General features: G+C 40.1%; 1 protein-coding gene across 4 annotated transcripts in view; it reads left to right on the top strand.

The window, feature by feature from the left end:
- Positions 1-16,684, top strand: part of cadm4 (cell adhesion molecule 4) — a 155,682-nt gene that overhangs the window by 122,157 nt on the left and 16,841 nt on the right. For all 4 annotated transcript variants that reach the window (XM_005938225.3, XM_005938226.3, XM_005938224.3 and 1 more), the window contains exons 3-6: positions 3,884-4,171; positions 6,850-7,011; positions 9,397-9,487; positions 14,192-14,364. In XM_005938225.3, coding sequence (XP_005938287.1) covers positions 3,884-4,171; positions 6,850-7,011; positions 9,397-9,487; positions 14,192-14,364 — 714 coding nt within the window. The remainder of the gene's footprint in view (positions 1-3,883; positions 4,172-6,849; positions 7,012-9,396; positions 9,488-14,191; positions 14,365-16,684) is intronic.

Genomic DNA, 16,684 nt, shown 5'->3' with positions numbered 1-16,684 from the left:
AATTTGGCTCCTGTAAGAACAAAAAAAGCCTCATTGTGGACATTTTCTGGGAGTGTAAATTGCACCTCACTCTGGCTCTCGCCACCTCCACCATTTCTTCCATCACTTCCACTCTATTGCCCATCTGCCACCCAGATTACAGGCTAAGAAACTAAGACCTTTCTCTGCTGATGTATTCCACACTAGCTGCCCAAACAGAGCTGCTGCACTAAGTGCAGTGAATTAGACTGCCTGTTTTGCTAGTGAGCAAGTAGTCAGGGGTGTTTTTTATGAGATTGTGGGGACAGAGAGCTATAATAGAGCAGTAGAACTAACTAAATGGACCCTTTCTCCGTAGTGGTCCATATCTCTCTTTCTCATCTTATTGCCAACTCTCCTCAGCATGCAAATGAGATAGGACAATCATGGTGAACTTGGACTTGAACAGAAGTCTGACATTTAGTTGCCATTTAGTGCAGAGAGGGGGAAAAAGATTTACCTGTCTGCAGGGAATGGCTCTCTAACAATGCTCTCATTGCCATCCGATGGAGGGGAAATTTTAGGGGTGGGGTGGACAGATTAGTGTGGTGTACCTCCAAGAAAAGTGGACTAACTCCATTGCCCCAGGCTGCTCTCTTAGTCTCCTGTGGATTTCTGTCTTTATATTATTTTTCCCTGCCTGCTGCATTATGTAGTCTATTTTTCTCGTTTTTCTACATCCCTATTTGCTCACTCTCGCTCACACACACACAAGCATGCACACACTCCCGCAAAGCTAATATCTATACCGTAGTGTCTGTTCTGTGTTGTAAATTGTCCTGCGAGATGGCCAGGCCAAATCCAACACAAAGGAAAGAAGAGAGGGACAGAATAAAATAGAGATGGAGCATGAGGGAGGTTTCACAGCCAAGTCAATACAAAGTGAGTCTCAAAGGTATTTATGAGAATCTATGGACATGAAACTACTGTCAACCACAGACTGTTATTAGTGTTATTTGTCATTATCAGCATTTTTCTCCCTATTGATTGTACTCTTTCTTTGCTAACAAAGGAAAAGTTGTTACATCTTCATTACTCCTCATCCCTCATGTCACTGTCCTTTCTTATTTTTCTCCTTTTTGGATTATATGGTTAGTAATTGTAGCTTATTGGTCTGAGATTCGGGATTGGCTTTAAAATTGTTGCCTTTGATGCCTTTTGTTATTTTCTATTGTTTGACCTACACAGTATGTTATACACAACTGTAGTATTCAGCACGTATCTCTGACTCAAAAGTTTGTGCCTCTGAATTTAATATCTTTCCAAAAATGAAATAAATAGCGTGTTTCAGTTCTTCAGAGAAAGTAAAAACAATAATGATTAAAATCTAATAAGACAAACAATAAAAATGCCAGATGCTAATTAAGCATGGGCTTAGAGAGGAAAAAGCATGCACTTACAAAGAGAGCGAATGAATGCATTCTAGTTAACCAAAGTCCAATCATTGCTTGGGGAAATGAACGACACTCTCCCTCTAAGCTGGAAATGAGTGAACCAAGACATCTGTTATGTTGTATCAATGTGCAGCCTGGAGCTGCTCCACCGAGACTGACTTTGCAAAACTGTTTATGAACTTTTCTATATCAAACCAAGCTTTGGATTTAACAGCACTATCAATTCCCGAGCGGCAAATCAACAGGGGTGCTGTCGCAGCCACAGTTTCTCCCATGTTTTGTCATTTTTTTTCCTCTGCAAAGCTGTTCATGGGAGTGACATCGCAAACAGAGGGGGAAGACTCTTGTTTCAGAGTTGGTGAGATATAACTGACTGTTTGCTGTTACAGCGCAAACTATCATGAGGCCACGAAGCAACTGATTCCAATGATCAAAATGTCATGTACCTCTATTGAAGCAGCCTTTAGTTCTCTTCTGCTGTTTGACAGATACTTTCAAAATACTGCAAACAAAATGTAAATGCACTGAATTTTCAAAGATGCACAAAAAAAAAGCAAATCCTGTTATTTGCAAAGTACTTTCAACCAGACTTGGCCAATTTGATTCAACTAGAGTCATATCAGAAGTCCACCCCAACCTGTAACTTTGGACCTATAATTTTAATCTTAGCTGTAATAAAAATACCTGCAGTTCCAGCAACCTGTTCTTGCTTGGTTAGTAACAGGCTGCCTCAATGGCCCTCCAACTACTCGTCCTAATTGCTTTTATTTTGCATTGCTGTACAGGTTCATCCTAGCCTGTCTCAAGACCTCTGAATCTCTGCCCACATAGAAGATACGTGTAGAGTTCCTGAACTGATGGTTATTTCTTGAGCAAAAGTAATGTCTTTTATCTGTGCTGACCCCTCACTTCAAAAAATAACAGAAAGTTACCCCAAAACTTGCATCAAGGTTAGATAAGACTGACGCAAATAAGCAGGTTGCTATGTTGTTCGCCATGTCTGACTGAACACTTGCCTGACCACCTGAGGCGTACAGAAGCAGACGAGGCGAAGATCCTCAAAAGCACTGTCACTGCACAAAAGTCCTGTCAAAAGAATTCTTTCGCTTTAAGCGCAGTTTATGTTGCAATTTCATTCAGTCTGGTTCTCATTGCAAAAACCTGCATTTTGCTGAATAAAAGTCCGGCCAACTCCAAGTTTGTCTGCAGTCTTTTAGTGAGTTTTCTTTTTAACTTGTTTTTATACTCTACCCAGTATGTTTCACAGACAATCACAGTGCTTTTTGCTTCACCACATCTCCCTGACACCTTTGGTTGCTTATTTTTCAAGTTACGATTTTACCATATTTAGTGTTTGAAGAGGTTTTTTTGTGTTTTTTAAGATATTAGGCAAAATTGTTTATACACACTGAATGAAGAAAGTATGGAGCTTTTCATTGATCTAGTGTTTCCTTTCAAGCAGCCAATTATCTAAATCTCTTTAATTTAGATATTTAATAGCTTTGGAAGGTTGATTGTGGCCAGATTGTGGCCATTTAAGCTACCCATCACCAGACCCGTTTATTGATTTAGCCAAGTCTACACCGAGCTCTTTTACCTGTTGCGCAACCTTTCAGAAGTCACATGTCTTTTCAGGTTTTATCAGCTGTCCCGATCACAACAAAGTAGCCAATCAAAGTAGAATACAGGATCCTAATAACTGACCAGTTGGGACTACCTTGTCACCAACTGATTAGCTCCCTCTTGTGGAGAATTTGCATCCTGCAGAATAAATTACCTTTTGTGGGGACTAGATGTCAGCTTCCTGATATGCTTTTAAAAATGTAAAATTGATAGATTTACCAAGATGAAAGCCTGCCAAGTAAAATGTATGAAAACAGAAAATTTGTAAAATATGGCATCCTTAGCAGTCATAGCTTGTGTGTCTGCGTGAATGTAAAAAGATCTACATACGTTTTTTGGGTTTAATTAATAATGACACAGTGGGTAGATTTCAAATAAATGCTTTACATTATAACTAGCAGTGGCTCCATATTAGTGTAGTGGATTGCACATTTGCTTAACAAGCGTAAGATTGCCTGATTCTGCCCGACTTGGGAGGAGACACAAATCCCTTTGTGTCAAGAAGAAAACCTGCCAAAGAAAACCTGCAGCGCTTCCTGTTGTGGTGATCCCACATGACTAAGGGAGCAGCCAAAAGTAGCTTTGTTTCTTATTTCATTATAAATTGTAACTGTCTTTTTTTTTATATTTGTTTGCTGACTATTGAACTCACCACCCATCATCTTGTTCTTGAGTTCCTCACCAATTCCATATTTTTGTTCCATGTCATTTTCATCACCCCTCCCTTTCTTTCCCACCTTTTCACGGTCCTCTTCTCCGTATCCTCAACAATGCCAACTCATGCGGTTTCACTTCCGCGCCACCCTCTTCCCTCTCCTACTCTCTTCTTTGTCTTTGCCCAATTCCAGCCTTGAAGGACGACCGTTTCCAGATGGTGCTCTTCACGCAACGGCTGGTTCGCATCACACTGACCAACGTTAGCGTGTCCGATGAGGGCGGATACTTCTGCCAGCTCTACACGGATTCCACGCACCACCAGGTGGCGACACTCTCGGTCTTGGTTCCCCCAGAGACACCCACAGTGGAGGTGAAGCAGGAGGCTGTGGAGGGCGGCGAGGCGGAACTCACCTGTGTGTCACCACGCAGCAAGCCGGCCGCCACCCTGCGATGGATGCGTAAAGGACGGGAGATAGCAGGTACATGGCTGACAGATGGACTGATGAATGCTCAAATGATTGTTTGAGATAAATGAGGGAGTTAATTGGGTAATAAAGGGCAGGTGAAGTAGAATGGTTGGGTGATATCACAGATTGAGTGCTGAATAAAAGAATGAGTGATTGATCGGTTGATTGGGGACTAGCAGATGGATGTGTTGATAGAAGCAGGTAAAAAATAGGTGAATGATAAGTGAGCAGGGAAATGTGCATCTGGGCTGTGGGGCTGCCATGTTTTTTTCTCTCCAAACCACTTTCTACATTTTGATCCACTTCTTTTGTGCAATATTTATAGGCAACAGTAAAGTTCCAACTGATTAACAGCACTTCTTTTGAGACTGGAATTCCTTCTATTTCAAGTTAATTGAAGAAGTAAATCTGTGTTCATTAAATCAACATCAGCTAAATAATGTAACACTTTTGCCTCTCCGTGTCCACTACAGTGAACATCTTTTCATTCTGAAAACATATACATAGACTTTGTCCGTTCTCTCAAGCTAATCTCTCATGAAAATTAATTTCAGTTGAATTTATTTGCACGTAATCTGACAAGCACACTATTATATTAAACTGCCAGAAGCCTCGCGCACTCCTGATTTTCTTCTTTTCCCATGCTATCTCTTTTACAGCTTCGTGAAGACAGTTTTTAATTCAACATCTTCTGACTTTCCCTACTTCTTTGCTGCTGATAAATCTATGAGCCATCCATCAGTCAGATACCCTGATCTATCCTTCGTCTCTAACTCTCTGTCTCCTTTGGGTTCCCTCAGTTAAAGGAGCACTTCGCTCAATAATACATCTGGGAAATATCTTTCCATGGCCCTTCAACCTATTTAACCCCTAAGAAATCATTTTTGTTTGTTTTTACACCCACCCATTTTTTTTATTAATTTTCTGTTAAATCAGCATTGTGTTTGATTTAAATTGCTCAAAAACTTTATCAGTTGACTGAGCATCAACAAAACAGCTCTTGGGGACTAAGTCATGCAAAGCATTTCTGACTGAGGCTCATTGTTATTATTTTTATTCGGTTTTATCTCCAGTTTTTAATAAATGCAGACGGTATTGTTCAAAAGTACAAACTGGTGTCAGATGTGTTTTGTATTGTTATTAATTCATTCATTTATCTGTAACTTCAGATAGCTCTGCACGGACCAGATTAAATAAAGCGCGATAATCTGTTGTCAGCAGCTTATTGGACATGCACCGAGCAGCGTTTTGCCCTTTTAAACTTCATGTCAGCTGTCATCTCTTTTACCTTCTATTTTTGTCTGACACCGGGTGTCTCTTTCATCCAGTCTCTTCTCTTTTTCTCTGTCAGAACGCACCTGTCACCGTCATTCTGTGTTTTTTCTCCATGTCCTTATGCTTAACTTCTTCACCTTCTTTTAAAGCAGTCTCTTTTTTCCTGTAAGTTTCACTGCTGACAAAGACGTGAGGCTCCTCGGCGTAGTTGTTGGCTACACAACACTTTAAGAGTCCAAGAGACAGACAGGGACTGTCCTTTTACCTCAGTTGTCTTATCTTGTTTCCTAATGCTTCTCTCTCCTCTCTTCTCTTCCCTTCTTTTCTCTCGCCTCCTCTCTTCCACCCATCTCTTTTGGCCCTGAGTTAAACGAACTGTGACACCAAAGGTTAGAAGCAGATCCCAACAGATATCAGAAGTACTCTTTAATTAAGACGCTATCTTTCCGCCGCACCCTTATTCTTGCTCATCTGCACACGCTGGCATCCTCTCAGGCCTCGATTAAGCTCACTTTCATTTTCTTGCCAGCAATAATTGAAAATTCAGTGCAATATAAGTATATTGTATTCTGCCTAAACAAGCACAAACTCCCAATACGTGACCATGTCAAGTCCCGTTAGTTTGCTGCCACTATTCCTCCTCCCTCCGTCTGTCTCTCCTCCTCCTCTCTTCTTGCATCTTTCTTCCACTCTGCATCTGCCTCGCACTGTTATCATCCTCTTTCATGTCTGCCCCCACCACCCCACCCCTCTCACACACACACAGACACACACACACGCATCAATCATGCTTGTTTTGCTGCCCTCGTTCTCTCTCTGTGCGTCCCTCTCTCCTTTCCTTTTATTCTCTCACCCTGTTCCTTTGACGTCCTTCTCTCTCTCCATGTCTGGCTCAGTTAAAATCTCAATTGGGTTATGCATATTTTCTCTTTTATCCTTCTCTCTCCTCTATCTCTCTTTCTCTTTCTTTCGCTCGCACACAGACAAAACATTCAGTTGATTTACTATCGGAAAACAAACTGTGCTGCTGCTCATAATTGCCATGAAATATAGATGCAAATTGCTTTCTATTCTCTCTATCTCTTCTTTGCTCCCTCACCACTCATCCTCCCCTTTACAGGTACCTGGTGATGCTCTAAAAAGCTCATTCATCAATCCCTCACTTCTTACTCTCTTTCTGCTCAGTTTTTCTATCCCCTTTGGTTTCTCATCAAAAAAAAGAAAGCGAAATCCCTTCTTCTCCTCCATCTCGCCTTCTCCCTGCAGCTCACAGTCCCCTAACATAGGTGTGATGTCTCAGCAGGGAGAAAGTAAGAACAGGCATATTTTGGCTGCTAAAATGTTTCTTGGCCACCTCACCGGTATTATTTACTTCCATTATTTCAATCCCCCCTGCTTCCCCTGCCTGTCTCCAGGTGTGGTATCCCTGCAGGACAATGGGAAGACTTTCAGTGTGTCCAGCACCATCCGCATCCCGGTAGAAAGGAAAGACGATGGGGCAGCTCTGAGTTGTGAGGCATTCCACCCTGCACTTAATGGGCAGAAGAGGATTCGGCATTATCGCCTGGATGTCTATTGTAAGTCCCTTCTCTTCTTTTGTGTGTGTGTGTGTGTGTGTGTGTGTGCCTCCAAACAATTTCTATCCATCTTTCAGACAAATTAAGTAACATAATGTTCATTGCCAAATATTTCAAAACAAACATTATTTCATCTGTATTGCTGTCACTGAAATTGCTACTTCAGGCCTCTTCATTATAGTGTTTTACTTTAATGCCAGCAATAATTTTGTCAGGTTAGCAGCCTCATTTTTCAAACGGTGATATCTCATTTTAGAATGATCCTCTTTTATACACCGTCCAGGATTTTAACAGTGATATTCAGAACTGCCCTGTATGAGACCTGCACTCATTAAAACCTAATACATACAAATCTTGTCATGCAGGGAGCTGCCAGAGATAGGAACACGGCCAGGTTAGGCTCCTGGCCTGTTGTTTAAACAGCTAAACAACATCAAGTGAAAGAAATGTGGAGTATATTAGTATGTGAAACAATCCCTGCCCTACGTTGACTTTGTCTTTTTGTTGCTGGTGTCTTTGCACAAGTTTGTGTGCACTAAATCGTAATGTCCTCTTAGAGGAGGCAAAGCGGGAAAACTACTGAAAGAGATAACTCCCTGGGTTTTTGTATTATATATTTTATGCCACACTAAATTGTCAGCATTTGTTTGGGGGGTTTTTTTTGTTCTTTTTGAAGTCTGTTTCAGTAGAATCAGTGTATAAAATGAGAAAATCAGATGTAAGCTTGTCAAGTTTTTGATGTTTGTTTTTGATGTGAGGAGGAACAAATATTTGCTTTCAGCTCAGTGTTTTGATTTGAAGATATTAATTTGCACTACTGTGTTTGCATGCTGCCTAAGTGAAGCCAAAAACTGAAATGGACTAGAAGATTAAAATTTAGAAAAAAAGAAGGCACTTTTTGGAAAATACAGGGAAATGCGTCTCAGTAACAAAATCCAGAAGTGACAGAGACTAATCAAAAGCAGCGTGCTAGCAGGACCGAAACAAGGGACACTCAAATATACAGGATGTGGTTCTGTTAACCTAACCACCGGAGCTGATTGCAGCCACTCAGGCAAAAGACAATGCTTCTGATCCCACCAGAGTACACTTTGGAAAAATTCCCAAAATTACTCTCCCCTCAGAATTTCTACTTTTTCATGGAAGTCACGTCAAGCAGCGCAGAGCAGATGAGGAGGGCAGGAAGTTAGACATGGGGACGGCATAGAGAATCTGGTCAGTTTTCAGAATATAAGAACCCATGCAGACTAAACGCTCCATTTCTGAAATGCTACTGGTGCGCCTTGAAGTCTTGTGATAATGGAGCAAAAGTGTGTCAGAGGCAAGACATCAAAGACATGTACCACATGTATTTCAGGGGTCAGGAAAAGGGAACAACAACATAACAAAGTCTGTGGGGAAAACGCACAAGCTATACACACCAGGGAAAAGGCTAATAAGACAGGTGACAAGACACAGAAAATACTACACAGGGACAGAACAAAACAAAAAACATGTTCCAGCACAGAAATCGTGGCACATTTTTATTTTATTTTATATATTTTTTAGAAAAACAAAGATTATGCAAAGTTCATTTTGTTTAGTTTTTTTCATGTGGATCCCTATTTCCTTCCATACTGGAATTGTCTTGTGGGCAGCAATTGATAAAAGGCATTATTATAGCAGATAAACTGTGATGAGAATACAAGATAAAAGTGCATACAGTGTGGTCTCTCTTCTCCCCCAATATTAATCTGATGAATTTCAGCAGTCAACCATATTCAGTAACTCCATTAGTTCTATCTTCACTGTTCCTGACAGCTTGATGTGATTGCTTGATCCAACAATATATCATTTTGAATAGTCAAACATTTCCCAGGCATATGTAAATATTTATAGATGTGGATGATTCATATTTAGCGAATATGTTTACATCGGCCTTGTGAGTTCAATTAATTTGCCACTTCTATATTAATGTTTGTTGATAGATCAGACTGGTGAGCTATCAACAAACATTAACATCTCTGCCTGGATGCTCCTCCAGCCAGAAAACTGGCAATAATGACCAACCGCGGGTGTGGATTTGGCTCCTGATTGTTCTGTTACTGAAGCAAGTGCACTACAGCAGCTGCTGGAGCGGTGGGCTGCTTATGATAACAGGTGTCTAAACCATAGGATTGTCGCACGGTTGCCTTGGAAACAGATGTCAAAGACAATTTTCCTTCCATGTTCTAACTTTTCCCTTTCTGTTACCTGTCTTTTGTTTCGGATTCTTTTTTTCTTTCTTGATTTTTTTTTCCTGTTCCTGTCTGATTCTTGCATCATTCGGATCGAGAAATGTTTTTTTCAGTTTTTTTCTCTGAAATGCTTACTCATGTCACCCTCCTCCTTTCTGCTTTTCTACAGTTGCACCTACAGTTCGAATTGTTCCTCCTGCTGGCATTTTGCGAGAGGGCGACTCGCTCACCCTCACCTGCTCTGTCACTGGGAATCCTCTGTAAGTCTATTTGTATATGGATGTGTGGTAAACAGCTTGGCATTGGTGCGCTTTACATTAAGAATGTGCTGCTTTTGTCTTGCTTTCCACATTATTTACCAGGACACATTACGAAGATAACACATTCATGACAAATGAATTTAGCTTTACTTTTCACAAGATATGTAAAAGTTCTGTTTGCCATCTGGTTTCAGGCGCTACTTGTGAAAGTGTTGCAGGCTGTCATAAGAGAGAGATTTTTCCATAATTTTTAAAATGAATTCCAGATGAAGTAATCATAAATTATAAATTGTTTGCCTCGACAAAGCAAAGGGTTTTGACAAATTAGTTTAAGGGTACGCAAACATCGTTTGACTGACAAGGGCGTGCAGGAGTTTGCAGAGTTCAGTATCAATCCTTACAAATAGAAAATTTAGCAAAATTGAATCGTGTCTAACACAGTTTTGTGGAATTGTTTTGAGCTGCTGCTACAAGAATGACATTTCATTTCTAATATTGCTAAAGATTTGTAAGGCTTGACTTTATCTCTGCCAATCTGTTAGCAGAACTCTGTTTTACACATTTACCCAGACCATTAATTATAGATCATAATTAAATCCCACCAGCTAAATATAGAACGAGCTGGAATTGAATAACAAGAAACCCTAAAGAACTGCAAAAGAGCTGAAGTTACTGCGCCCCAGTAACACTAGAGTTAAATGTATTTGTTTGTTTACTGGTTTTCTTTTAATATGTTTCAAAGAACAAAAATATGTGAAAAAATCTATCAGACTAAACTTAAATTTTGATTTGTTGAAGGTTCAGAGAAAGTGTTAGCTGTCAACAATGTCAACAATGAAGTGATAAGGGGTGCTACCAAAACCTTTTTGCCATTTATGGGCTATAGAGGTAAATTGGGTGCAGTAGGTGATCTGTGACTATCCAACAGAGAGCGTCTCTGAAATATATTACTGTTTATTTTCCAAGTAATTACTATCCACTTTCGTTTAAAGAAAAATCTCCTTCTTAATTGCTATTGTGGAAACATCCTTGAATAACTTCTACCTGCTCCAGTGGAGCTTTTCACAACAGAAAACAGGTTTTCCTGGGCAGCTCCCAAATGTGTGAGTATAAAGCAATTATCACAGAAGGGAGAACATGTGTGCTTAACCAACATTACTGGTTCTAAAGGAAGAAGAAAATCAGCGAGACCTTGGGCACTCTTAACCAGAAAGCTACAACAGATTCATTGTTTTTGTCTAATACTTTTTTCACATTCGTCTCTTTCTATATAATTTCTCACTGTGATCCTTCATTTCCAGGATTCTACTTCAGAAACTGAGTGCAATTATCAAGTACTTTTAATTTCAGCCATCTTTTTTGTGTCTGTGAAATTACTATATTGCATAGACTTATCTTTGTATTTGTTGTACTTTCTTGGTACTGTGCTCAGAAAACTAAATATCAATACTTATTATTGAAAATATTGGGAAATGGACTTGAAATATGAGCTGTAAGCCATATTTATCTTCTATTACACGTGTAAATGTACAATATTAAACCAAGTAATATATTTCTTGTTATGTAAGGACACGTGAACGTAGCAGTGTTCTTCTGACTTTGATGAAAAGCAGAAGAGTGGTTTCACCCGACATTTACCGTTTGACAGATGGATAAAAACCTGATCCATATTTTATTGCATGAAGGACAAAGAGAAGAGGCGCTTTAGACTGTGCCTGATAGGATATTGGAAGTGTGTAAGGGGATACAAAAAAATTCTGTCTAAATGTGGACATGGTATGCACTGTGTGTGAGGTTACCCAAACCCAATCAGCAGTCAACAATTTTAAGATCCGACCTTGAAATGAAGCCTTTTTCTAGAGTGTTGGCAGCCCTTTGGGCACTTTCTAGAAGGGTATTGGGGCCTAAGCTCTTAAACCCTCCCCTAGATTGTCTGTCTGTCTGTGGGCATTGGGTCCGCTAAAGCTCCCTAGTAAAGCCCATTGCAGCTAAAGTGTGTGCATGTGTGTTTTTGTGTGTGTCAGTGTGATGAATTTAGTGAAATCCCACAGTTAGGACTGGCTGAGAAGTGTATTGGCTATAGCCCCACTAAAGCTTTGTAACGGCTGGTTGGGGACACTGTGTATGCGTGTGTGTATGTGACAGTGAGGGATGGGACTTCAGGCAGCACTGGACTATGACCCTCATCTCATGCTGGACTGCACACCCATAGACACACACACAGTCACACACACATTACAGTACCCTTGTCACCCTCGCGCTTGCTCCCTGGCCCTGTTAACTGCCTGTTAAGCATTAATTACTAATTATATGTCACTTCCTTGTGGCGAAGGGTACACTCACTGACTGTCTGTTTCTAGGCGGGGAGATTAAGGCAGACAATGTCTTTTCATTTAGCTTGATAGCCTGATTATTTGTGTGTTATCTTTGTAAGGGATTACTCAGAGTAAGAGTGCAAGTTTGCTGTTGCAAGAGAGGAAAAACTGGAGATTTTGTTTTAAAACATCAGTGTGGAAAGGGAGAAACTGTGTATATGCATCTATGCTGAACCAAGAAGGTGGTTTAATTAGACTTCCTGAGGGATTAGATCCCAGATGAGTCAGGATTGTAATCTGGCCAGGGTGGCAAGAGCCATGAAACCCTGCCAGACACATACACACACAAAGATTTGGGGGTCTGTAATCCTTGTACCTCCCATCTGCTCTGCCTTCCCAGCCTCGTGACCAATGCATTTTGTCTGCCTGCTTCTGCACTTCAACTCCAACTACACATTTTTTCCCTCACTCTACCTGTAATACATTCTTCTTGTTTTCTTTCCTACTCTTAACACCTGACAACCCTTTACTCTGTCATCTGCCCCCTTGTCACTCTTACCCAGTTCTTTCAAGCACTCGCTGCCCTCTAACCACATATCTCATGATTATTTATCGGGATGCATCCCTCGCTTGCCACGATTTCTCCTCCAAGACCCTTCTTTCATTCTCATGTCAACCTCACCCTATGGGCTTCTTTACCCTCCGTCTTCACCTCTTTTTTTTTATCATGCCACCACTTCTGGTAGTGCCAAAGTCAATCTGATACTGACTTCCTTTGCTTCTAAAATTATTTAGCTCTTCTGGCTTTATTAAATATCTTTCAGACTATCCGTATTGTATCCATTGCATTGTTATGCGAGGTACTTGCTGACAGTGTTAAGCAATGTCCTTGGAAATATTTGATTCAATAACCCATATTTTTATCCCGTGAATTTAATAACAGCATGACTACAATGATTATTAAAGAAGTTATAAATTACATTACTTATTAACTAACTACCAGTTCTGTCAAAAGTGCCTCTGAGCTGATCTAAATCTTGAGCAGCCTTATATCCTGTCTTCTTTATTTGACAAGCATAGAAGCATAAAGTAATTATACAATAAAGTTATTTTTATTTGGACAAACAACAAGTTACATGTTAGAGATACAGTGGCCACTAACAGCTAACTAAGGCCAGTCTTTTACCTCGTTCTTCTACTATCAAGGTAAAACCTAAGGGTTAGTCGTCTCTTCAGAAAACATGAACTAAAGTGTGTGATTACTGCATGTAAGCTTATCTTGAGATATCTTTTTTCCACAAGACATCTCTTTTTTCAAACAATACAGCTTGCTTTGTCATTTTGAAACCACATACCAGCAGAGATGCAGAGCAATGATCAGGGAATGCAGGTAGAACGTTTCTGAACTGATAAAAGACATGCAGCTACTCAAAACGTGTATGTCACGGGGACAGCAAGTAGACAAGCCGAGGTCTCGTTCTCCCCAGCCACCTCGTCCAGTTCATCAGGGGAAACACAGGGGCATTCACAGGCTAGAGTGTCCTGGGTCTACCCTAGGGTCTTGAAACACCCCACCTAGGAGGCCCCAGGAGGCATCCTACTAAGATCACTGAACCACCTCAGCTGGTTCCTTTCAATGTGGAGGAGAGAGGTCTACCCTCAGCCCCCCTCAAATGACTAACCTCCTCATGACATCTCTAAGGCAGAACCCAAACCTCATTCAGTGGAAGCTCATTTCTTCCACACATATCTGCAATATCATGCTTTTGGTCACAATACAGAGCTTGTGGGCATAGGTGAGGGTAGATTGAGAGCTTCACTTTAGCACTCAGGTCTCCACCAAACTCCAATCATGATAGCAAATACCACTGCTTGTTGTAGGTATAATAACAAACTGCAAAAATTAGACATCTAAAGCTAAAACCTATAATATTTAAGTTAGAAGATTCCAGCATTCTGGTCAGCTAGGGCATTTGTAGTACATGTATGAATTTCCTTTGGGCAGTCCAGTTTCCTGGGCCAGAGACATGTATGTCAGGTTAATTGGTGACTCTTAAATGTCCATATATGTAAAGATGCTAAGGAATCAGGGTTCCGCCCTCTCCTTAAACTATCAACAGTCTTTGACAGCACTGATTATGTCATTTTACTGACAGATTATGGAACTGGGTAGTACCTGTAGCACGGCTCTCAAATGGTTCTCATCACACATATCTAACTAGCACTTCAGAACTGCATGTCCTCAACAGGACCGCTCATGTGGGTCCCGCGGGGCTCAGTGCTTGGTCCAATTCTATTTTCTTTATATATGTTAGCCCTGGGTCATCTCCTACCATTGCTATCGCGGTTGACTTTTGATAACTGATTGAAGGTTTCATATTTCTTACAGGCCCAGAAACACTCAGTGGTCCAAGATTAATGACACCTTACCTGAGAGGGCAGAGATTTCTGGCACTACTCTTCAGATTTCCCGTCTTAGCCAATCACACAACGGGACATACCTGTGCCAGGCCCAGAACGACTATGGTCGTGCTGCTGATCATTACACGCTGTTGGTGTATGGTGAGTAAAGATCACTAACAGTGAATTTGCTGTCCATTTTCTTAGTTTTAAGACAAGTGCTTGCAAAGTTTGCTCCAGTGGTTCTTTTTATGTCCCTTAAGTTTTAGTACCTGAGGCTGTAGTTAACGGTCCTGAATAATTTTATGTTCAGTGGTTGCTTTGTTAAGCTTCTTATTTCTTTTCTTATTCTTTGATAATATTTTAGAGAAGTCTTTTAAATTGTATTGATTCTTTTATCTTCCCTGAGTATTTGGAGTCTGGCTATACTGTCAGTGGGTAACAGACCCACTACAGCATGATGCTTGTCTCATTTTTCTTTCAGCTTTATTTGTTTTTTTGATTCGGACACAGCAGGAAACCTTTGCTAAGCCTGCTGTGCAATTGATTTCACAGTGCTATTGATTCCACGAGGAGACTAGCATGCACAGATACTAGTCACCAACATTATTATTCTGGCTATCGCTTGTAAAGAAGCAGCTTATTATCTCCACTGTGACCCAATCTTCTCCTCAAGGAATTCAAAATAACTTATCTTCAAGTGCAATAGCTAAAGATACAAGATATTTTGACAACTAATGAATTTCACAGTGCGTAATGACACGGACAAGACAAGGACAGAAGTTGAAACACAGTGTGCAGTGAAAAACCTGTTGGAATTCTTTTCTTGTTGCATGAACAGAGGTTTTAGAGGGGAGGAAGATGCTGGTAAAATGGCTTTGTTATCACGATCTGCAAATAAATTCACTGGTGCTACATTTCCAAAGTGTATGTAGTAACCTGTTCTAGTAAGCAAGCTCACAATACCCGTCTATAGTCTTACAATGGCCCCCAGTAGATTTTAGACTTTGTTTTAAGCACTAAATGGAGAAGATCCAGATTGTTTATCTCAGCTGCTTCTGTAACACACTGCTGAGATGTATACTACTAGGAAGTTCAACAAAGCCAGGCTGGCTTAACAAAACCCCAAATCGCAGTTGGAGCTGGTATCACAACAGCGTGATGGGCATTTCACGCGTCACAAGAGTCCACTTCCACACAACGTGATCTTTGAGAATGCCTCCTACTCCAGTTGAGATATTATAAGGTGATGATGATAAAACAGTGATATAAATCTATAAACAATATAAAAAAATCTAACAGTCAATCGCAACACTGTCACAAATAAAACAAGAGATTAATGCTGCAGAAAAATCAATAAGCTTGGAATTAAGTGCGCAGAGTGAAAAAACAAAGAGCAAGTTAATTATTTTATCGCCACGTGTGCTCTCAATGTTGCTGTCTGTTTCTAACGTGACAGCCACGCTTTAGAGCTCAAGAAAATATAAACTGGATGCAATAAAATATTAAAGGTTACCATTCCACAGCCTAATAATGGAGATGTGGAAATTGCTTTGGTTTATCGACAGATCAAAGTGGAATTCATTCTATTGATGTGTTTTCTGTGTTCTGGTAGCTGCAGTTTCATCAGTGTAAAACAGACTTAACAGTACATTAGAATCAAGTATACAAACATTTATACATTTATTCATACCAACTGAATATATGCACATTCGAGCGACAAAGCGATGCGGCACCTGGGTTGCTGTAACTTTACAGCAGGGCTTCATGTATGATGTTAGTAAGGCGTGGCTTAAGAACTTGCACATATGAAAAAAGGGAGAATCTATGTTGCACTTAAAACATGCTGTATACATAAGAATCAGTGTGAAAACGTCTCTTTTCACAGATTTTAAACCCAAACTCTGATTTTAAACTCAACACAGCTCACTTACCAGTTAGCACTGTTAGCATTCTGTGATTGCAGGTTCAGAGTTTCTTAGCTATTGCACACAAGATTGAAGACTGTGGAGTGCGTTGTGACCCCTATGTCCAAAGCAAATGTCTCCCAAGTGAGACAAATGAAGAGACTTTGACTTTGATAAGCCTACATACTACATACTAAAACCATGAAATTAAGATGTTATATTTTTTTTAAACTGGAACTCTTTTAAAAAATCAGCTAAAGACTTATTTGTTTATGTAGCGATTCTGTTTTATTCGATCTTATTGATAATGCCTGCTTTAATTATCAGCTTTTGTTTCTTCTGTTTTATTCTGTGTTTTTGTTGCTCTTTACTATATTTAAAACTTCTGTTATTTTTTGTGATTATTTCTAGTTTTTATGTAATTTATTCTATTTTGTTTTACAGCACTTTGTGACTCTGTCTCTGAAAAGTAATTTATAAAAACATATTTGTTACTAATCCACTTACTTGCTATGCTAGTCCTTATTTTCAGTAATAAGGACTGTGCGTGTGCGTGTATATATGTGTGTGTGTGT

Source organism: Haplochromis burtoni, unplaced genomic scaffold (assembly GCF_018398535.1).
Source record: "Haplochromis burtoni strain Fernald_Lab_line unplaced genomic scaffold, NCSU_Asbu1 Contig_237, whole genome shotgun sequence".
NCBI lineage: Eukaryota > Metazoa > Chordata > Actinopteri > Cichliformes > Cichlidae > Haplochromis > Haplochromis burtoni.
This window is presented reverse-complemented; position numbering and strand designations above follow the sequence as displayed.